Genomic DNA, 22852 nt, shown 5'->3' with positions numbered 1-22852 from the left:
CAAGTCGTTTTAAATTTGACATTGATCAAACTCTCAATTTGTATCAGCCCAATAACCTTGACATCAGTTGTTTTCTATGAATTTCAAGTCTAGTATTGTGGCTTGCTATGCTTCATGTAAAATCCCATCAAATACTTATTCACACTTTCATCTAAATCAGAAGCATTCGCAATCACCTCAAAGATGCGAAACAAAAATGCTTTGGAGGTGATAGGGAAATCCAATTGCAAGTCCAGTGTGTTTTCCAACTCAAAAGAAGTAACTGGATCTAGCCAGTGAATGTGTGGGTGGTTAATCGCGTTTGTTAAAATTCTTTCCATGGAACATGGACGAAATAACAACTTTCTAGCTTCAATAGTTGTTTGAGCATCATAAAGCGCTTTCACTTTTTCTTCTGCTTCTCTTGCGATTCGCATACTGTTGTCAATTTTAGCATCACGATTATTGTGCTTTAGCATTGTAAGTTCGTCTTTCTCTTCCTTTTCATCACCATCCATAAGTTTTTCTTGACACTTAGAACCCGAAGCTACATTACCCTTTGGTTCATTTCTCTTGGGCGGTTGTTCAGTTCTTCATCACCACCAGTTTACCTATCAACACCAGAAGATTTGCCTAGTTCTCCCCCTTCTTGTGGATGTACATTAGACTCTAAAACATCCTCATGTTGATTCAGCATTGCGAACACAGGCCGGAGTTTATCAATTAGATGCTTCGTAACAAAGATCGTGATTAGAGAATTATGAGTCTCAATGATGTTAGAGACTAAGGCATTCACGTCGGATATGCAACTATTCATCACAGCCTTTTCAAATAAGAGATCTTCAATTCGCATATTAGCATGGTTGAGCTTGACGAATAAAACTTTCACCATCTATGTTTTGACTGCGAGCTCATCCATGATTTTATTTTCAAGAGCCATGTATTCATGAAGCTTGTCTATCTTAGAACATAAGGAGGTTTAAAACTTTGTATTGGCCGATTGAATGATGGTGCAAACTTGCTCAAGATCATCCTTCTCAGTCTGAGGGGTATTTCCAAGACTGGTTCTGACTACATTCGCCATTGTAGTCTTCGATTAAAAGGAAGTCTGTAAATTATTCATGAAAGATTGAGTGTTAGAAATTAGTTTATCAGCTTTTCCAGTTGTTTCCTTGCAAGTTGTGGCGGAAATTGAGACTGCTTAGTTTGTTTTCTCAAGATTCATAGTGTGTTTCTTAGTGAGGGTCTCAAGAAAACATTTGATCATCGCCTGATAATAGCCATGGTTGGTTGAGGCTTTGGAGGACTGAAGCAGTGAATCCAGATTCTCGTTAATTGCCTTGAGCTTCCCTTTGGTGACTGTAGCGACATCATCATCGTCTTCTCGAACTGTGAAAGGATCAAAGGTAAAAGCTTCAAATCTTCATCACCCCCGAAAATAGTATCTGGATCATCTTTTCGGAGAGCGGAGATGGGTGTAGAGTCATGTCCAAAAGTATAACCTGAAGCACCTGCCCCCGCAACAAATGCGTTGACAGAAAATGGATGTTCACTAATGGTTGGTTTTGTTGTTGCTAAAAAAATAGTGAATAAAGGAGTGGATTGTGCAAGAGAAGCTTGGGGCTGTGAACCACCCATAGATACAGGTGGGCAAGGAGCTATAGTGATTGGAGTGAAGACAGTAGCGGTGGGTGAAGGAAGAAAGAAATCCTGGAAAAATCATCTACGATTGGAACAGAAGTATGCATTAACAATGTGACATTAGGATTTGTAGTGATAGGCTATGAAACCATCGGATGCGAAGTATAAGCAGTTGCATCTGTTTCATGCTGTACTCGCTTTGGAATTTTCAAAATGGTATCGAACTCCGAATCTTCAAGATCACTTGGCGTCGGAGTTCGAGGCTTGCAAGCAGCTTGCTTCACCTTCTTCTTCAGAGTATGGAAAGGGTCGGAGGGTCCTGCTTTAGTTCTTTTCCTACCTCATGTCTTTGGTTTATCTACCTCCTTGAGAACCTCTTTTACTGCATCAGTCATGGGTCGAGGACCAGAGGCTGGTAAACTGCGATAAGCTTGGATAATGTCACATGTAGCTCGTACATTGCGAAGCATTGTCTCCATTTTAGATCTGATGAATGAAAACTGTGAACTATCTGAAAAGTTGATGTTGGAAGTTTGATACACTTGAATGTTAGCCATAATGGAACCATCAATCACCGGAATATTGCAGCTATCTATAGCCCTCTGAACCACAATCATCCAGAAACGTGCACAAGAGTTTTCATTTTGCCTTCTGGTATATAAGGTGCTCTAAACAAGAAGAACCCATAGAAACGATCCAAAATTGATATTGACTCCTAAGTAAACTCCATACATAAGTGTGAGAAACAACTTACTCGCAGAATCTGATCCTATTATCCTCTCAGAAAAGCTTTTGAAGATCAGGGTAAACCTTGCGTTCCACATAGGTGGTAGATTTGGTTTCTTGAATTTAGAGATGACAGAAGGTACTCCCTATATCCCATGTGGTAGAACATCTCCAGAATACCCAAGTTGGGGATGGATTCTAGATTGATTACATCAGAACCTTGAGGAAGACCCAGCAGGTTAATGAGCTGTTACTTAGTGATGTGGGTTTTCTTGATCCCGATTGCAAAAGTGATCATATTTTCCCCATGTTGGTAGCTTGCAGTTAAGTAGGGCTTGGACAGATGAACCGAGCGCACATTCCCAGTTTTCTTCAAAGAAATAACTAGTGCCGAATAGCGCAAGCACTCAATTAGATGTTGAAGAAAGACATCGTACTTGGTAGATTCAAGGTCTAGTATGAGATTATGGTTAGCCTTATTGTTAAGCAGTGTTGATAGTGCCATTTGTTCTATGTTTGAAGGAGTTTCAGAAGAGGCCTCCATAGTAGCTTGGTGAAGAAGAAGATGAAGAGTAGAGAGAAATCGCCTTAGAATTTCAAGTTCTTCTAAGAGTGGTAATGACTAATGAAGCATCGAAATCCTTTTATATGCTATTACGGGAGAGAGAAAAACCAGCCTTTGGCGCTTCATTTGCCAGAAAAAGCATGACGGGTTGGCGTGTGTCAGGCATACATCAGGAGGCATAACTAACTGTGTAACATCCCCAATCATCCCAGGTATATTTGAATACCTCCAATTCTAAAAGTGTCAATTTAGGTCCCTGGAGTTGTGGAGTTAGGCCATGAAAAGTGCGAGGACTAAAGTTGCCACTTTGAGTCAAGAAGGAGTACGTTAAGCATACTACACACACCCTAGTACGCTATGAGTATGCTCATGTACGTTGGGCGTACTCATGTTAGGAGAAAACCCTAATATTAGGGTTGGGGACTATATAAACAACCTTATAACTCACTTCTTTGTTTATCCTCAGCCTCCATATCCCATAAAACATTCCAAACCCTAGTTTGTGAGAGAAGTGTGAGTTGGTGTACATTTTGAACCCTTGAAGGTGAAGTCATTTCTCAAAGGGGTTGGAGAAGGAGACCAGGGCTATAGATCTGAGGTTGTGTTGCGTCCAAGAATCTCCAAGAGGTAAAAAGCTTGGAACTTTATGCTTGTATGTTATAGATTTAGTTATTCTTGTTTCATGAAAGCTTTCTTGTCCCAAAAGTCCCAAAATGGTGCATGTGATGCCTTGGACGAAATGGGCTGTCCTTTCAGACCCTAGAAGATACCCAAAGTGGTGAAAATGAGATCCCAAGAGCTAGATTTGTTTCATGCATGAAGTAGGAAGGTCTTAATGGATTAAGACCATGTGTTAAGGACATTCTGGATGTCCAAAGTGATAAAGTTCGAAACCTTATGGTCCTATGGAATTTTTGGTCGACGTATCTGGAAGTTGGACTTAAGTGCTTAAGACATTAAGCACCTATGGGGTTTTTAGTGAAATTACGTGCACGCCCGGCGCAGTTTCAATACGCCCTGCTTACGGAGTCAATCAGCCCGATGGCGGTCAACATAGGGCAGGATACGCCTAGCATACTGGGGAAGTACACCCCGCGTACGTTCTCTGTGGGACTTTTGACTTGTGGGCTTTAGGTTCGGTCGCTGTTAAACTTCTAGACTTGGGCCTTGTTGGGCCTGAATATTTGAAGTAGGCCCAGTTTTGATAAAAGGTCCCATGGTGAGACCCAATTAGGAAGTTAGTTCCAATTAGAAAAATTGGGCCATTATTGGGCTTGTACATGTGGACTTGGGTTAAGTGTATTGAACTTGGGACTTATGCCCAACTGGGAAATGGACAATATGGCCCTTTTGGTAATATTGGGAAAGCTCACCTATTAACTTAGTGTTCACCATTTTAGGCAGCTAGGGTGGTCGGTGATATAGCGTCGGGAGACTCATTTTAGTTCTGCATTACTTTCAAGGTGAGTGATCCTCACTTTATCAATAGGGTCTAAGGCACCAAGATCAGCCTTTTCTCGGATTTTATGCTGGTTTTGTCTGATATCCTTATTGATCTGTTAGATGTGCATCCTGGTAGTAAGGATGATATATTGTTAGTGATCGGTTAGATCGGTATCCTTGTTAGGATATTGCTATGATATATGATCTATTAGATCAGTTTGTTTGTCCAGAGACTGCTATGTGATTATCTAGTATATGTGTACATGGTTAATTGTTTGGAGGTTGGGGTTGAGGCGGTCCTGCTTCGTTCTAAATGCTAACAAACACGGGGCGGGTTTAATTAGTTGTAGGCCCTTAGGAGGCAGTCCAGCCATGCCAAAGGCCCGACGAGTGGTTCGGATAGGCTGTAGGCCCTGAGGAGTCGGTCCAGTCATGCCGAAAGCTCGGTTGCGGTCTAGATAGGCTGTAGGCCCTGAGGAGGCGGTCCAATCATGATGAAGGCTCATTATACATGATGTTTGTTATTATTTTACTGGATGTTATGTGTTGGTATTTTAGGGATTACTCACTAAGCTTTTAAGTTTACATTTATCGATTATGTTTCAGGTACTTCAGGTGACCATGGCAAGGCAAAGGCGTGATATGAACTCAATTGAAACAATTTGTGAGCTATGTTGATGTTTGGATAATTTTGATTACTCAGATTGGTTCTAGAAAAGTTTAAATTTTTTAGAAAATTTTGGGTTGTTTCAAGTTGGTATCAAAGCCTTGGTTTGAGTGAATTGGAGGAACACTTGTGTGATTCCAGTCTCAAATCAAGGAAAGGATATTTAAAATGATTTTTTTAAAATGAATTTCAAAATTTGGAAAAGGGATGTGATGTGTACGTCAACCGAAGCCAGTAAGTAGACCCCAAAATACTATACAGTTATTTGACTATGTGATATGTTATAACGGCATGCTAGTGCTAGGCTAGAGATCCTCAGGAAATTACATGATATAACTACCTGTATGTGAGGCTTGTTAGCCTAAGGGTTCCTTTGTATGAGATTGACATCATTACTGTAGTCGATTAGTGTATGTGTTATGGTTATCCATAATTAAGATCTTATAACCTGAGAATGTTTGATTTGGCCTGATGTTCTATTCTTGTATGATTGGGGGCTTAGGGTAAGATTTGATATTCGAAAGTCTATAGGGTAAAACATTATGTATGGCTAGCATACACTAGTGCTGCAGGGCTGGTGGAAGTTTCATGGGTGAGTTGTAGGAGGCCGATAGACCAGTTATGAAACAATTGGCCTTCACTAGGAGCAAGGGTTGAGTGAACACCATGTATATGTACTAGGTCGTTATGATGATACTTGAGATAAATATGGGTAGGTGTGGAAGGTAGTATGGGCCCGTACTACTGAAAGCACATGACCCATACGCGTGTTAAGGAAGTCATAATCCCTAGGGCTAATTGGGAGTTTATTCCTAGTTATTATGTGCATAATCTGATATTTTCCGTTGTATATTTCAGTATGGTGGTTACGAGGCATTTTGGGGCTGGATCCGAATCAGGATTAGGGTCAAGAGCTGGCGGTCAGGATGGATCGGCGCCGCCCAAGGTTATCAGTTACATGGGGACGGATGAGTTAGATGACAGGATTCGTGAGATTCTGCATGATGAGGTTGCTACATTGTTTTGGGCGCAGTTATCGGAAATGTTTGGGTCCATTAAGACCGCCATGGTGGAGTACTTTGATGAGCACTATGCAGCCCTAGATGAGACGGATGTCGCTGCAGCGACATCAGATGTAACTGCAGTGGGTGTGGGGGGGGAGTTATCCAGGTATTTCAGTATTAGGACTTCGACAACACGAAGCCCCCTATGTTCAATGGGGTCCAGGATCCGATTGTCGCTACGAGATGGTCGTATGATGTGGAGGGATGTTTTTTCATGTGTTCATGCCCTGCTGATCAGAGGGTGAGGTGTGCTCTGAACCTGTTACAGTCTGGAGCGAAGGATTAGGGGAGATTGGTTACCAGATCATACACTAAGGAGCAGCGAGTTGCGATTTCTTAGGGTCAGTTCAGAGACATGTTCAGTACCCGTTATGTTCCACCAGTGGAGTGGGAGAGACTAGCACAGGACTTTTTAGATCTACATCAGGGCACAGAGTCGGTAACGGAGATCACCGGGTTGTTTACTGAGAGGGAGATGTTCTGCCCAGAGTTTTCCTATGAGTAGGCTTGGATGACTCGGTATCTGAGCATGCTCAAGACTTATATCAAACAGTTTGTTGCGACCCAAAGATGTGATACCCTGTTGGAGCTTCAGGAGGCCGCGAGGTGGCGTTAGGTGGAGATTCAGTTACAGTTGCGAGAGCTGAGACAGGCCCCAGGACAGGCACAGCCGGCGCCGAAGCGGTTCAAGGCTGCTGATTCCAAGATGGGAGGGCAACATGCCCGCACTTGTGGGAAGTGTGGCAAGGTACATACCAGAGCATGTCGAATGAAACTGGGTGCCACAAATGTGGCAAGGAGGGGCACTTTGCACGCGAGTGTCACCAGCCCGTCCCTACCCCAGATACGTGGATTTGTTTTCACTGTCATCAGGTTGGTCATGTGAAGACCAACTGTCCGCAGTTAGCTACCAGGCCGACGCAGGCTCTAGCGCCGACTACATTGAGGATCACTGATGGGAGGCAGGGTGGGGTAGAGCCCCCGAAGGCTCGAGGACGTGCTTTTCAACTCCCAACTGAGGAGGCCATGGCAGCACCCGATGTGGTCGATGGTATGTTTTCAAGCCTTTATCTCGTTTATTACATCTAACTTATGCTTATATATGTGTATATGTAACATCCATAAAAATGCAACCCAATTTAAACTTTTTAAAAACATCCCGATTTCGTTAATTCGTTACAAAAAGGTTTTCAATACATTTATTATCAGAGTATTTCCCAGGACCACATCATAAACACATAAATCATAAGGAGCGGTACGATCACGCCTTTGCCTTGCCACGGTCTCCTGAAGTACTTGAAACATTTAAACCACAACTCTAAGCCTGAAAGCTTATTGACATACCCCCAAAATACCAACCACATATACCATACACATAACATGCCATATCATAACAGAACATAAAAGATAGAACAGCCATGCACTTTGGGTCTACTGTGTGACTGGTCCGCCGCACAGGGCCTTCAGTCCACCTAGTCCACCCTCTAAGTCTAGCCATATCCATCGATTCTGCAGTGTGGTTGGTCCGCCCCCAACCGGGCCTTCAACCCACCTGGTCCACTCTCTAAGTCTACAATATGACTGATTTTCTTGCACCGGGCCTTCAATCGGACTGGTCCACTCTCCAAGCCTCGGCACATCTGATCCGCTCTCGTGGGACCTATAGCCTATCCGGACTGCTCGTTGGGCCTTCGGGATAATCGGTCCACCCTGGGTATGTTGGCCTACAGCACAAAGCAAGACCTACCTCAAGCCAACCCCAGTCCAACAACCATGTGCACATAAACATACAATCATATAACAATTCACATCCAAACACACTGATCGAGCAGATCACGTAACATAACATCATCCCAACCAGGATACCGACCTAACCATGTCTCTAACATATACCACCCTAACTACCAGGATGCAAACATAGCAAAGCAATAACATAACAACGAAATGTGGATTACAATCCGATAAAGGGACGGCCTTGGTGCCTTAGACCCTGTCGATATATTGAGGATAACTCACCTCGCAACTGCCGAACTCTGAACTCAAGAAGCAGATTCCCAAATCACCGACTCACCGAAAATACTGAACTACTCGAAGCAGCAAAACAATCATTAGTCCCAACACAATATCCTTCCAAGGGTAAACTAACAATTTTACCCTTAACCCGAACTGGTCCATGACTAAGGCCCAACACCAGAATATGAAATTCCCAACACTAGGTAAGCTTCTGAAGCCCACTAGTGACCCACTAATAGCCCAATTTGCTACATTGGGCCCAATCCCTTAATAGGCCTCATCCTAAACCCACAATATATTCCTTGGTCCATAGAATATGATTTCTGATGGCCCACTAATGCCCAAATACCCAAACATGCCCCAAACCACGGCCTAGAACTTCTGATTCATACAAACAGACTACGCGGGGCATACCCCCCCCCCCCATGTATGCTAAGCGTACAGGCAGAATGGTGAGTACGCGGGGCATAAACTCGCTGAACTAAAAGTCCTCATAAGTCCTTAATGGCTTAAGCTCTTAAGACCAAACTTCAGATCCATCGACCAAACACGCCTAGGATCCATAAAGTCTCAAACTTTATCACTTGGGACGTCCATAAAGCTCTCAATCCAAGGTCTTAATCCATTAAGACCTATCTATATCACATATGAGACAACCAAAGCCCTTGGGACCTCATTTTTCTTACTCAAGACCACTCCTAAGGTCAAAAAGGACAGCTAATATCAACCAACTCAAATCATACATCAAGATGAGGTTTTAGGACAAGAATGATGTGAAAACTTCAAAACACCAAGATCCACACAAAATAAATGTCAAGCAAGAGACTTTATACCTCAAAAGGGCTCTAGAAGATGATGCCTTTCCAGATCTACAAGCTCCAGCCTCCCCACTCCTTCCTTGACAACTTCCTCTTTCTTCTTCTTGGCTCTCCTTTGCCAAAACAAGCTTTCCAAGGTCAAACACACCCAACAATGGAGGTGGAATGGCTATCTAGGGCTTCTGAGGATGAGAGAGTGTTTATGGAGGCTAGGGTGAGAACCATTATGTTCCTTATATAGTGGCTGGCCCTAAATCTAGGGTTTCTAAATGATAGACGTACGTTGGGCATACATCTAGTATGTTGGGAATATGTCAAGAGACCACCGCGTTCATTTCCTTCATTACGTCGGACGTACCCAGCCAAACACATGCATGCTTGCTTGGCATGCATGGGACCCCCTTTGCTTAACTTCCCCCTTAGGGACCATTGCTGCCAATATCTTTAATTTACAACATCTCCTTAATCATAAGTTCGTTCGCGTCAACTCTGTATCCACATTAAGGATCGAAACGCCCTTACTCTTGATCTCGGGAACCCATAAATAGATACTTCAAGAACGGGGAGTTACAATTCTCCCCCACTTAAATTAGGCTTCGTCTTCGAAGCCTACGGCAACACAACTTCCGAACAACCCCTACACTGCAGATTTCGATTACCCATCAACTCAGGTTCTTGCAACCTTACTAATGTGTCTTCCCTATCGTGATCTCCAGGTCCTTTGCCTCCAATCGAAATCTTTTATATCATCTTCAGCATCGGTCCAAACTACTCCCGAGTATGTTAACCTGCTGTCTCACCTTCCCCTGTTCCAAATCTCCACTCTGGAGCCACTAACCTCCTCCTTTTCCAAGGAGACTGAAAATATGTCTGAGCATCACTCAAAATTTGCCGCTACCTCAACGAGCAGCCAACCCGCAGGTGCTTCCGTATATCCGGTACTATCCAGTACCTCCTACTAATGACTGAGGCATGAAGGTCATCCATTTACTCCACTTCCTCCCCTAACAGAGGACCCATGCTCCTTCTGTAGCTACACACCTTTTCCTTTCCAGGAAATCCACTCAACAACTCTTACGCGCCTGCGCGCTCCACAGAGCTAAACTCCACTCTAGACTACCCATGTAGAGCAACTGCTATTCTCGAACTTCACCTATTCTGATTCTGCCCGCAAGCACTCTCGGGTCCATGCACTTCCTTCCACTAACATGATCAATACTTGGGGCCAGACCATATCAATTACCATATCCTGGCGACATATTCCCTCATTCTCCTCATACTGAGCCACTAACACATACAGAGTCTTCAACATGACCGGACCGCCTTAACAGGACTTCAGCGTATCTGGACCATGATCAGAACCATCAGCATGTTTGGACCACCCTTCAGGCCTTCACCTTGTCTGGATCGCTCCCCGAGCCTTCGGCCTGACTAGTACACCTTCCGACCTTCAGTCTTCCTGGACCGCTCAAACTATCATACATTATTCTAACTATCCTTCCAGGGAATCTTTCCCGTACATAATGTTCTAGCCCACTAGGGGTTCCGAACTCTCGTTCCGATCCCGAAATCCTTTCCATGGCCTAAACCCAGGCCTCATATTAACCACTATATTTCCTGAACCCATAGTCTGCTCCCTGCCCCCATTAGTCTGTCACTTACTCACACTAGCCCACACTCTTGGCTGACTTAAACACTATCGAATCTCAACGGCTAATAAACCTCAATACTTACCGATCCTCCTGAGAATTTTCCAATTCTCTCCCACTTAGAACAATGACCTCCAAATACTGGTGACTCATCCGGCCGAGAACAATCATCTCTATCCCAAACCTTCCTTATCCATACACTGTTTTCCTCTGAACGGGTAACCTTCATAAAACTGCTCTCCCGACATTGTACATCTCGAATCCCAAAGTAGTCTGACTCCTAGGTGAACACTTCTCACATCGCGAATGCTATACTCAACAGCAAGACCATACAACCAAATTATGACCATCAATCCCTTGGATACTAACCGATTTCTCAATAATACCATAAACCAAAAAAATCGGATGAATGCAATACCATGAATTATGAGAACAAGACTAGAAAATAAAATACTTCATAACAACCATAAGATATCAAGATATCAAGAAGGAAACATACCCGCAGCCGAATCCAGCTCTGCCCTGACCTCCTCTGCTATAAGCTGAAATACACGACCCGGAGCCCTCGGGGGCTCTGCTCCACCCTGACTTCCACCCGTAATCCTCAAAGTGGCCAGTGCTGGAGCCTGCAGCGGTCCTGCAGCAAGCTATGGATAGTTGTCCCTCATGTGACCAACCTGATGACACTGGTAACAAATCCTCATATCCTGAACTGGGGCTGACTGACGACAATCCCTCACATAATGCCCCTCTCTCCCGCACTTGCGCGATGCACCACCAGACCTACAAACTCGGGTGTGACCCTTCCCCCACTTCCCACAAGTGCGGCTGCCCTAATCTCCCAACCTAGCATCAACAGTCTTCGACCGTTTTGGTGCCGGCTGCGACTGTACCGGAGCCTGCCTCTTCTCTCTCAACTGTAACTCGATCTCCAACTCCCACCGCCTAGTGGCTTCCTGCAACTCCAACAATATCTCGCACCTCTGCGTAGACACAAATTGCCTGATATCTCTCTTCAGCATACTCAGATATCAGGACATCTGAGCCTGCTCGGAAGCAAACACAGGGAAAAACATCTCCCTCTCAGTGAACATCCTGGTGATCTCCATCACCGACTCGGAATCCTGCTTCAGCTCCAGGAACTCCTGAGCTAATCTCTCCCTCTCAACTGGCGGAACATAGCGAGTACTGAACATCTCTTTGAACTGATCCCAAGAAACTGCAGCTCGCTGCGCATCAGAATATGATCTCGTGTTCAACCTCAACCAATCCTTCGCCCCGAGCCTCAAAAGGTTCAAAGCACACCTCACCCTCTGATTAGTAGGGCATGAACATGTGAAGAAACATCCATCCACATCTGAAAACCATCGCATAGTAACAATCGGATCCTAAACCCCATCGAAGGTAGGGGGCTTCGGATTTTCGAAGTCCCGATACTAAAAACCTCTACCGGCTCCTCCCCCAGCCGCTACTACAGCCGCTGTAGCCGCCACAACAGCCGTCTTTGTATGAGCTGCATAGCGCTCATCAAAATACTCGACCATGGCGGTCTTGATCGACCCAAACAGTTCCAGCAACTCGCCCTGCTACATGGCAGCAACCTCATCTTGCAGGATCTCACGAATCCTAGCATCCAACTCATCTGTGCTCATCTGACCGATAACCTCGGGTGGTGCTGACCCACCCTGACCGATTCCTCCTGTTCCCGATCCTGATCCAGATCCACTCCCACCATGCCTCGTAACCACCATACTGAAAAACACAGCAAACATCAAATATCTCCCACTAACCCGGGAACTGACTCTCAACCCAACCCTAGGGGTTGTGACTTCCTTGATACGCGTATGGATCCTTTGCTTTCAGTAGTATGTGTCCATACTACCTTCCACACCTACCCATATTTACATTAAGTATCACCACAACACCCTAAAGATGAACAGGCATAACAAGCACTCAACCCTCACTCCTAGAGGAACACTGGGAATCTCATACATAAAGAAACCCTAGGCTAGCACGCATCATAAATCAAGCAACTCTATCATGAAATTCCTGAAGATCCCTAGCCTAGTACTAGCATGTTGTTCTATCATATCTCATAAACAAATAACTTGTACGGTATTTTGGGGTTACTTACTGGCTTCGGCTGATCGTACCTCCATGTCCTCCGTTAGTCATTTTGAAAACCATTTTAAATTCTCATTTTGAAAACTCTCCTTGATTTGAGACTAGATTCACACGAATGTTCCTCCAATTCACTCAAACCAAGGCTCTGATACCAACTTGTAACATCCATAAAGATGCAATCCAATTTAAACTTTTCAAAAACAACCCGATTTCATTAATTTGTTACAAAAAGGTTTTCAATACATTTATTATCAGGGTATTTCCCAGGACCACATCATAAACACATAAATCATGAGGAGCGGTACGATCACGCCTTTGCCTTGCCACGGTCTCCTGAATTACCTGAAACATTTAAACCACAACTGTAAGCCCGAAAGCTTAGTGAGATACCCCAAAATACCAACCACATATACCATACACATAACATGCCATATCATAATAGAACATAGAACAACCATGCACTTTGGGTCGACTGTGTGAATGGTCCGCCTCACGGGGCCTTCAGTCCACCTGGTCCACCCTCCGAGTCTAGCCATATCCATCGAGCCTACACTGTGGTTGGTTTGCCCACACCAGGCCTTCAACCCACCTGGTCCACTCTCTGAGTTTACAGTTTGACTGGTCCGACCGCACCGGGCCTTCAGTCGGCCTGGTCTACTCTACGAGCCTCGACACATCTGGTCCGCCCTCGTGGGGCCTACAGCCTATCCGGACCGCTCGCTGGGCCTTCGGGATAATTAGTCTGCCTAGGTATGTTGGCCTACAGCACAAAGCAGGACCCGCCTCAACCCAACCACAGTCCAACAACCATGTGCACATAAACATACAATCATATAACAATTCACATCCAAACACACCGATCGATCAGATCACGTAACATAACATCATCCCAACCAGGATACCAAACTAACCATGTCTCTAACATATACCACCCTAACTACCAGGATGCAAACATAGCAAAGCAATAACATAACAACGATACCCGGATTACAATTCGATAAAGGGTCGGCCTTAGTGCCTTAGATCCTGTCGATATAGTGAGGATAACTCACCTCACAACTGTTGAACTTTGAACTGAAGAAGCAGATTCCCAAATCACCGACTCACCGAAATTCCCGAACTATTCGAAGCAGCAAAACAATCATTAGTCCCAGCACAATATCCTTCCAAAAGTAAATTAACCATTTTACCCTTAACCCAAACTAGTCCATGACTAAGGCCCAACACCAGAATATGAAGGGCCTAACACTAGGTAAGCTTCTCAAGCCTACTAGTGACCCACTAATAGCCCAATTCGCTACAATGGGCCCAATCCCTTAATGGGCCTCATCTTAAGCCAACAATATATATTCCTTGGTCCATATAATATGATTTCTGATGGGCCACTAAGGCCCAAATACCCAAACATGCCCCAAACCACATCCCAAAATTCATGATTCTTACAGACAGAGTACGCGAGGCGTACCACCCCCCCCCCCCCCCGCATGTACGCTAAGCGTACAGGCAGAATGGTGAGTACGCGGGGCGTCAACTCCCTAAACTAAAACTCCTCATAAGTCCTTAATGGCTTAAGCTCCTAAGCCTAAACTTCAGATCCATCGACCAAACATGCCTATGATCCATAAAGTCTGAAACTTTATCACTTGGGATGTCCATAAAGCTCTCAATCCAAGGTCTTAATCCATTAAGACCTATCTATATCACATATGCGACAACCAAAACCCTTGGGACCTCATTTTTCTTACTCAAGACCACTCCTAAGGTCAAAAAGGACAGCTAATCTCAACCAACTCGAATCATACATCAAAGATGAGGTTTTTGGGACAAGAATGATGTCAAAACTTCATAACACCAAGATCCACACAAAATAAATGTCAAGCAAGAGACTTTATACCTCAAAAGGGCTCCAGAAGATGATGCCTTTCTAGATCTACAAGCTCCAGCCTCCCCACTCCTTCCTTGACAACTTCCTCTTTCTTCTTCATGGCTCTCCTTTTCCAAAACAAGCTTTCCAAGGTCAAACACACCCAACAATGGAGGTGGAACAACTATCTAGGGCTTCTGAGGATAATAGAGTGTTTATGGAGGCTAGGGTGAGAACCATTATGTTCCTTATATAGTTGCTGGCCCTAAATTTAGGGTTTCTGAATGATAGACGTACGTTGGGTGTACATCCAGTACGTTGGGCGTATGTCGAGAGACCTCCGCATTCCTTTCCTTCATTACGTTGGGCGTACGTCCAGCTTACGCTTGGCGTACCCAACCAAACACATGCATGGATGATTAACATGCATGTGACCCCCTTTGCTAAACTTCCCCCTTAGGGACCATTGCTGCCAATATCTTTAATTTACAACATCTCCTTAATCATAAGTCCGTTCCCAGGACCACATCATAAACACATAAACTATGTACCCACTTTAAGGACCGAAACACCCTTACTCTTGATCTCGGGAACCCATAAATAGATACTTCAAGAATGGGGCGTTACAGTATACTTGTATTAGGTACGTTTCTAGTAAACTCATTACCTGCCATGGTATTATTCGACTCGGTTGCGATTTGGTTGTTCGTCTCTCAGAATTTTGGTACATAGTTTGGTTTTCCGGTCGAGGAGCTTGAGTGTCCATTGGTAGTTTCTATCGCTAATGAACTCGGGGTTTCCACTTCTTTAGTCTAACAGGGTTGCACATTAGAGATATTTGGGGTATGCTTCCCTATTGACCTGATTCCTATCCCCATGGGGAATGTTGGCGTGATAGTAGGTATGGATTGGTTGAGTAGGTTCAATGCTATGATTGACTGCGAGGGCCAACAGGTTGTAGTTCGAACCCCAAGTGAGGGAGAACTGGTGATTTATGGGGAGGGCACCAGATCGGGTTCAAGGTTTTGTTTAGCTGCCAGGGCTCGGCAGTACATTCAGCACGGGTGTGCGGGTTACTTAGCGTATGTGGTGGATACACGAGTCAGCGACCATCCGTCAGTTCCAGAGGTTCCAGTGGTTAGGGATTTTGTTGACGTATATCCGGAGGATTTTCCTGGAGTTCCTTCGGAGAGACAGGTTGAGTTTAGGATTGACCTAGTGCCTAGTGCGGCCCCCGTCACCAAGGCGTCGTACCGGTTGGCACCACCGGAGATGCAAAAGTTCTCGTCACAGCTGCACGAACCGCTAGGTAAGTAATTCATTCGTCCGATCAGTTCTCCTTGGGGAGCACCAATACTCTTCGTAAAGAAGAAGGATGGGTCGCACCGAATGTGCATAGACTACATGGAGTTGAACAAGTTGACAGTGAAGAACCATTACCCACTACCAAGGATAAACGACCTTTTGATCAGTTGTAGGGGGCATTGTGGTTCTCCAAGATCGATTTGAGGTCCGGGTACCATCAGGCTAGAGTGAGGGAGGAGGATGTGGAGAAGACCGCGTTTAGGACTCGGTATGAGCATTACTAGTTTGTGGTGATGCCATTTGGGATCACCAATGCGCCAGCGATATTTATGGACCTTATGAATTAGGTCTGCATGTCGATGCTCGATCACTAGGTTATAGTGTTCATTGACGATATCCTAGTGTATTCCAAGACTCGACAATAGCACGAGAAGCACCTGCAGGAGTTATTGGGGGGTTTTTAGGTGAGAACGGCTTTATGCCAAGTTCTTAAAGTGAGAGTTTTGGTTACGAGAGGTCCAGTTCCTCGGGCATATTGTTAACCAGGATGGGATTTTGATCGATCCGGCTAAAATCGAGGCAGTTATGCGGTGGGAGGTTTTGAGATCTCTCTCATACATGAGGAGCTTTTTGGGTTTGGCGGGGTACTACCGGAGGTTCATTCAGGATTTCTCCAAGATTGCAGTACCCCTCACTCATCTGACGAGGAAGGGGGTGGATTTTCGGTGGGGCCCTGAGAAGCAAGGGGCATTTGAGACCCTCAAGCAGCGTTTATGCGAGGCCCTAATCTTGACCCTCCCCGAGGGAGTGGAGGACTTTGTGGTATATTATGACGCATCCATCATAGGTCTAGGGGTGATCCTCATGCAGAGAGGAAGGGTGATAGCCTATGCTTTGCGGAAGCTGAAGCCGCACAAGTTGAGATACCCCACTCATGATCTAGAGTTGGGAGCAATAGTGTTCGCTCTCAAAATTTGGAGACACTACATTTATGGGGTCTGTTGTACCATCTACACCGACCACAAGAGCCTTATGTATATTATGGACTAACAGAACCTGAATATGAGGCAACACAAGTGGCTAGATGTAGTCAAGGACTACGACTGTGAGATCCTTTACCACCGTGGCAAAGCGGACGTGGTTGCAAACACTTTGAGCCGCAAGGCAGCCGGACCTGCTGTTTCAGTATCATGCATGAGCATATAAGTGGATTCCCCACTGATATGCGTCGGGAAAAATGGAAACTGGAGAGGATTAAGGGTGAGAACACCCGGTTTGTGCAGGATAGTAGGGGATTGTTGACTTGTTGCAGACGGGTCAGGGTTCCGGTGTCTGGTGGAGTCATATAGATTGTATTAGAGGCGGCTCATAAGTCTCGCTTTTCTATTCACCCGAGGGCCACCAAGATGTACCGGGATTTGTGTTTGAGTTATTGGTCGCCGTGCATGAAGCGAGAGATCGTTTGGTATGTAGAGAGGTGTCTGACATGCAGGATGGTCAAAGCTGAGAACCAGAGGCCGCAAGGCAAATTGCAGCCTCTTAAGGTACCCATGTGGAAAAGGGAGCAGATCACGATGGATTGTATCACCAAGATGCCAAAGACAGCAAGGGGTTTCAACACCATACGGGTCATCATGGATCAATTGACAAAGAGTACCCACTTTCTGGCCATTCGGTAGAGCACATCGGCCGAGAAATTAGCCGATCTATATGTCTGCGAGATTGTCGCACGTCATGGGGTTCCGGTCTCTATCGTATCATACCGTGTTGTTCGGTTCACCTCCCGATTCTGGGAGAAGTTCCACGAGGAACTGGGCATGCATCTGCACTTCAGTATAGCTTATCATCCGCAGATGGATAGCCAGAGTGAGCGGACCATCCAGACTCTTGAGGACATGTTGAGAGCCTGTGATATTGACTTCAGTGGGAGTTAGGACTCCTATCCGCCCCTCGTTGAGTTCTCATACAATAACAGCTTTCATTCCAGCATTGGTGCTCTGCCTATTCAGCTGTTATATGGGAGGAGATGTCGCACCCCAGTTTGTTTGAGAGAAGTGGGTCACGGGGTAATGGGTCGAGCCGAGGTAGTTCTGCAAACTACCGAGAGGATTCAGTAAATCATACAGTGACTGCAGACTGCTCAAAGTCGGTAGAAGAGCTATGTTGACCGGCACCAATCTGAGGTGGAGTTTCAGGTCGGTGATCTGTTACTCCTGAAGGTCTCACCTTGGAAGGGTGTGATTCACTTCAGGAAGAGGGGAAAATTGGGCCCCCGATTCATTGGACCATTTCAGGTTATTTCTAGGGTTTCCAAGGTTGCTTATAGACTGGAAATTCCGGAGGAGCTCAGTCAGACACACAACACTTTTCACGTTCCCCAGTTACGGAAGTGCATATTGGATGATGATGCGGTAGTGTCGTTGGATGATGTCCAGGTTATGAGCACCTGAACTACATGGAGCAGTCGGTGGCTATTTTGGAAAGGAAGATAAAAATTATACGTAGCAAGGAGATGCCTTTGGTAAAGGTGCAGTGGCGGCATCGGAAGGGGTCCGAGTGGACTTGTGAGCCAGAGTCCGAAATGCGGGAGCACTATCCATATCTATTTGTTGCAGCAGACATCTAGGATGAAGTCTAGGTCAAGTGGGGGAGAGTTCTAACATCCCGAATCATCGCAGGTATATTTGAATCCCTCCCCTTCTATAAGTGTCAATTGAGGTCCCTGGAGTAGTAGAGTAAGGCCATGAACAGTGCGAACACTAAAGTTGCTACTTTGAGTTAAGAAGGAGTACGCTGAGCGTACAAAAGGCAACGTTGAGCATACTAGGCACACCCAAGTACGTTGGGCGTATGCTCATGTACGTTGGGCGTACTCATGTCAGGAGATAACCCTAACATTTAGGGTTGGGGACTATATAAACAACCTTATAACTCACTTCTCTATTTATCCTCAGCCTCCATATCTTAGAAAACATTCCAAACCCTAGTTTTTGTGAGAAATGTTAGTTGGTGTACATTTTGAACCCTTGAAGGTGAAGTCATTGCTTAAAGGAGTGGGAGAAGTAGAGCAAGGCTATAGATCTGAGTTTGTGTTGTGTCCAATAATCTCCATGAGGTAACAAGCTTGATACTTTATGCTTGTATGTTATAGATCTAGTTATTCTTGTTTCATGAAAGCTTTCTTGCCCCAAAAGTCCCAAAATGGTGCATGTGATGCCTTGGACAAAACGGGTTGTCCTTTTAGACCCTATAAGATATCCAAAGTTGTAAAAATGAGGTCCTAACAACTAGATTTCTTTCATGCATTAAGTAGGAAGGTCTTAATGGATTAAGACCATGTGTTAAGGACGTTTTGGACGTCCAAGTGATAAAGTTTGAAACTTTATGGTCCTAAGAAACTATTGGTCGATGGATCTGGAAGTTGGACTTCAGTGCTTAAGCCATTAAGCACTTATGGAGGTTTTAGTGAAATTACGCGTACGCCAAGTGCAATTTCAGAATGCCCAGTGTACGAGGTCAGTCACCCCGATGGCGGTCAACATAGGACAAGATACACCCAGCATATTGGAGAAGTACACCCCACGTACGTTCTCTGTGGGACTTTTGACTTGTGGGCTTTGGGTTGGGCCGTTGTTAAACTTTTGGACTTGGTCCTTGTTGGGCCTGAATATTAGAAGTAGGCCCAGTTTTGATAAAAGGTCCCATGGTGAGGACCAATTAGGAAGTTAGGTCCAATTAGAAAAATTGGGCCATTATTGGGCTTGTACATATGGACTTGGGTTAAGTGTATTGATCTTGGGCCTTAAGCCCAATTGGGAAATGGACAATATGGCCCTTTTGGCAATATTGGGAAAGCTCACCTATTAACTTAGTGTTCACCATTTTAAGTAGGCAGGGTGGTCAGTGATATAGTGCCGGGAGACTCTCAGTTTAGTTTTACAGTACTTTCAAGGTGAGTTATCCTCACTTTATCAACAGGGTCTAAGGCACCAAGGTCGACCCTTTCTTGGATTGTATGTTGGTTTTGTCTAATATGCTTATTGATCTATTAGATGTGCATCCTGATAGTAAGGATGATATATTGTTAGTGATCAGTTAGATCGGTATCATGGTCAGGATGTTGCTATGATATATGATCTGTTAGATCGGTTTGTTTGTCTAGTGACTATTATGTGAGTATCTGTTATATGTGCACATGGTTAATTCTTTGGGGGTTGGGGTTGAGGCGGTCCTGCTTTGTACTAAAGGCTAACAAACACGGGGTGGTTCGAATTGGCTGTAGGCCCTTAGGAGGCGGTCCATCCATGCTGAAGGCCCGAGGAGCGGTCTGGATAGGATATAGGCCCTGAGGAGGCGGTCCAGTCATGCCGAAAGCTCGGTTACGGTCTAGATAGGCTGTAGGCCCTGAAGAGGCGGTCCAATCATGCTAAAGGCTCATTATACATGATGTTTGTTACTATTTTATTGGATGTTATGTGTTGGTATTTTAGGGGTAACTCACTAAGCTTTTGAGCTTACTATTGAATCATTAAAGTGACCCTCTTCAACTTTCTTGCTACCGCAGCCAAGTCTCTCTCACAAGTGTCAGCAGCCAACGTCAGAAAAAACCCCAATCACTCTTTATTACTCAGTTTATTTTGTCTTATTTAAATTCTCTTTATTGTCTAGTAGGCCTTGCATGGCTACTCATAGAGAATGCTTCTGCTGTATTTCATGAGTCTCTATAAATAGAGTTCATTTCTCATGTAATCGAATGTGTATGAATCTCTAATCAAATTCTAATACACATCTTAAAGTTCTCATTCTATCTAACTTTTCAAATATTCTTACTCTCATAATCAATCACCATTTCTCTTTAAAGCAAGTCACTTGCGACTTAATCACTAAGCTAGATCTCATTTACTAACTTGCCTTGAATGCATTCCTTGTTATGAATCTGCTTATGTGTATACTTGATATAACAATTGTTGTTATTTACATTTATTTACTTTTCGCATCTAACTCACTAACTTCTAACTCTTAATATTATTGTTGAGCTAACAGATCCTTCGAGCTTAACTAGTCCGGTATATACTTGTTCTAACAATTTATTCAAGTGTGTTTCAAAGTTTTTCTCTTAGCAATTGGTATCAAAGCCATAGTGGTTGCTTTTTGACTATTGGAACTCTGATTTTTCAAAGGGCCTTCTATAACACTGAAGCTCATTTTCAAAAATGTCACAATCTTGCTCTCCAAATGTTTCCAACAGTGTTGGTTGTTCAAATTGAGCCCCAATACTGGTTGCAAATGAATATCATCACTGGTCACAAAGAATGGAAAGGTACTTAAGAAGAATTAGAAGAGACGTATGGCGATCTGTTGAAGAAGGGCCACATGTTCCTGTTCTCACACCTGCTCAAACCTACGACGCCACTATCAGACTAGGAGGAGGTCAACCAGTCATGAGCCGTCCCACCAAGGATGATCTCGACAAAATGGAAAATAATGCAATAGCCTTTTATGAGATATCATGTGGAGTTGCATCTAACAACTTCGTTATCATCATAAATTGGAAATCCGCAAAAGAGATATGGGAAGTGCTCAAGAATCTGTACGAGGGGACCGAAGAAGCTCAAGACAAAAAGCTTACTAGTGCACTCAATGATTTCAACAACTTTAAGGCTCATGCGGGTGAAAGCTTAGAAGACTCATTCAAAAGGTTCAGCCTGATAATGACTAAACTATCCAATGCGGGTAATGTAAGAAGCAACGGCACTGAATTCTGAAAGGTGACATTGAACTCATCTTTGTCCTTATCCATCACTCGAAGACCAAGCATATTGAATTACGGTATCATTTCATCAAAGACCACATTCAAAAAGGTAACATTGAACTCATCTTTGTCCCTACACATGAAGAAATTGTTGATGTGTTTACAAAAGCACATGACTCTACCAAACTCAATGCGTTCTTACAAATGTTAAGAATGATGAATCCAGACCCTCAATTCTTCTTGAATTGATAGCTACCGCAGACCATTCATGGTCTCTATTGCGGTTCTAAATGAAAGTTATTTATGATGAATGGTTTTGGGATATCCTATCTACTGCAGTCCATGTACCGCAACCATATATTATACATATCTTTCATTGGTCCACTTTTGTTTGTTATTACTAATCTATCTTACAAGTGCTCTTCTCAGTTTCTTCTGCTATGATCATCCGCAATGGCAAAAGATCCAACCACCATGATGAGTCCATCTGCAGTTTTTTTTTTTAAACTTTAAATTTCCTTAAAAAATAGTAGTGTGCTATTTAATGATACTTCATTAAATAAAACATTAAATAAAAAAAACATTCCTTGAGAAACTGTCACACTCTCTTTCTTAAAACACCTTTGTATCAGACCTATTTTAGGTGTGATGACAAAAAGATCGTTTTTCCATAAACATATGTTCAACCTGTCCCTTCCGTATACCTAGCATGTCACATCCGTTACAACTTCCTCTCCCCCTCCACACGATTTCCAGACGTGATAATGCACGTCTGACTTTTCATTAAATGATGGCCACTTTTGGAAAATCTCTCAAATCTTTTATAAACCGTTTCATTTTTTATGTGGCTAAGATTAAAACCGAAATTCAATTTCCCCCCAAACGACCCTTTATCTTATCCTTGTTTTACCCTGGGTAAATCCAGTTACCGTTCACCCTCTCCCCTATATAAACCTTTCTTCTACCCCATTACCACTTTACGCTCTTTGCATTTCAAAATCTTCAAGAACTTAGTGCAAACACAAATCCTACAATCTTCATACATTATCAAGCTTCAACAATGGTGAAATCAAGAGTATCAAAGAAACAAGCAAGAGCATCTGGCTCGAGGAGCTCCAACCACTCAGAATCTCCCAGGATTGCCTCAAGAAATTTCCAAGCAATTTTTGACGATCATTCCACCTACAATACCCCACTCAAGCTGATGATCAAGTTCTTGAAAAATCATCCTATGTTCGGTCC

General features: G+C 44.1%; 1 protein-coding gene across 1 annotated transcript; it reads left to right on the top strand.

Moving 5' to 3' along the window:
* The first annotated feature begins 6087 nt into the window (after positions 1 to 6087).
* On the top strand, positions 6088 to 21623 carry LOC145007465 (uncharacterized). The gene is made up of 2 exons (XM_078966398.1): positions 6088 to 6191; positions 21179 to 21623. Exons 1-2 carry the CDS (start codon positions 6088 to 6090, stop codon positions 21621 to 21623), a joined length of 549 nt encoding a protein of 182 aa, XP_078822524.1.
* Positions 21624 to 22852: the final 1229 nt, after the last annotated feature.

Source organism: Lactuca saligna, chromosome 7, assembly GCF_052625555.1.
Source record: "Lactuca saligna cultivar CGN05327 chromosome 7, ASM5262555v1, whole genome shotgun sequence".
Lineage (NCBI taxonomy): Eukaryota > Viridiplantae > Streptophyta > Magnoliopsida > Asterales > Asteraceae > Lactuca > Lactuca saligna.
This window is presented reverse-complemented; position numbering and strand designations above follow the sequence as displayed.

Coding starts and splice junctions, on each gene's coding strand:
- LOC145007465 (XM_078966398.1), top strand. CDS start 6,088: ATGGTGGAGTACTTTGATGAGCACTATGCAGCCCTAGATGAGACGGAT. Junction 6,192..21,178: donor GTGGGGGGGGAGTTATCCAG/GTATTTCAGTAT, acceptor AAGAATGGAAAG/GTACTTAAGAAGAATTAGAA.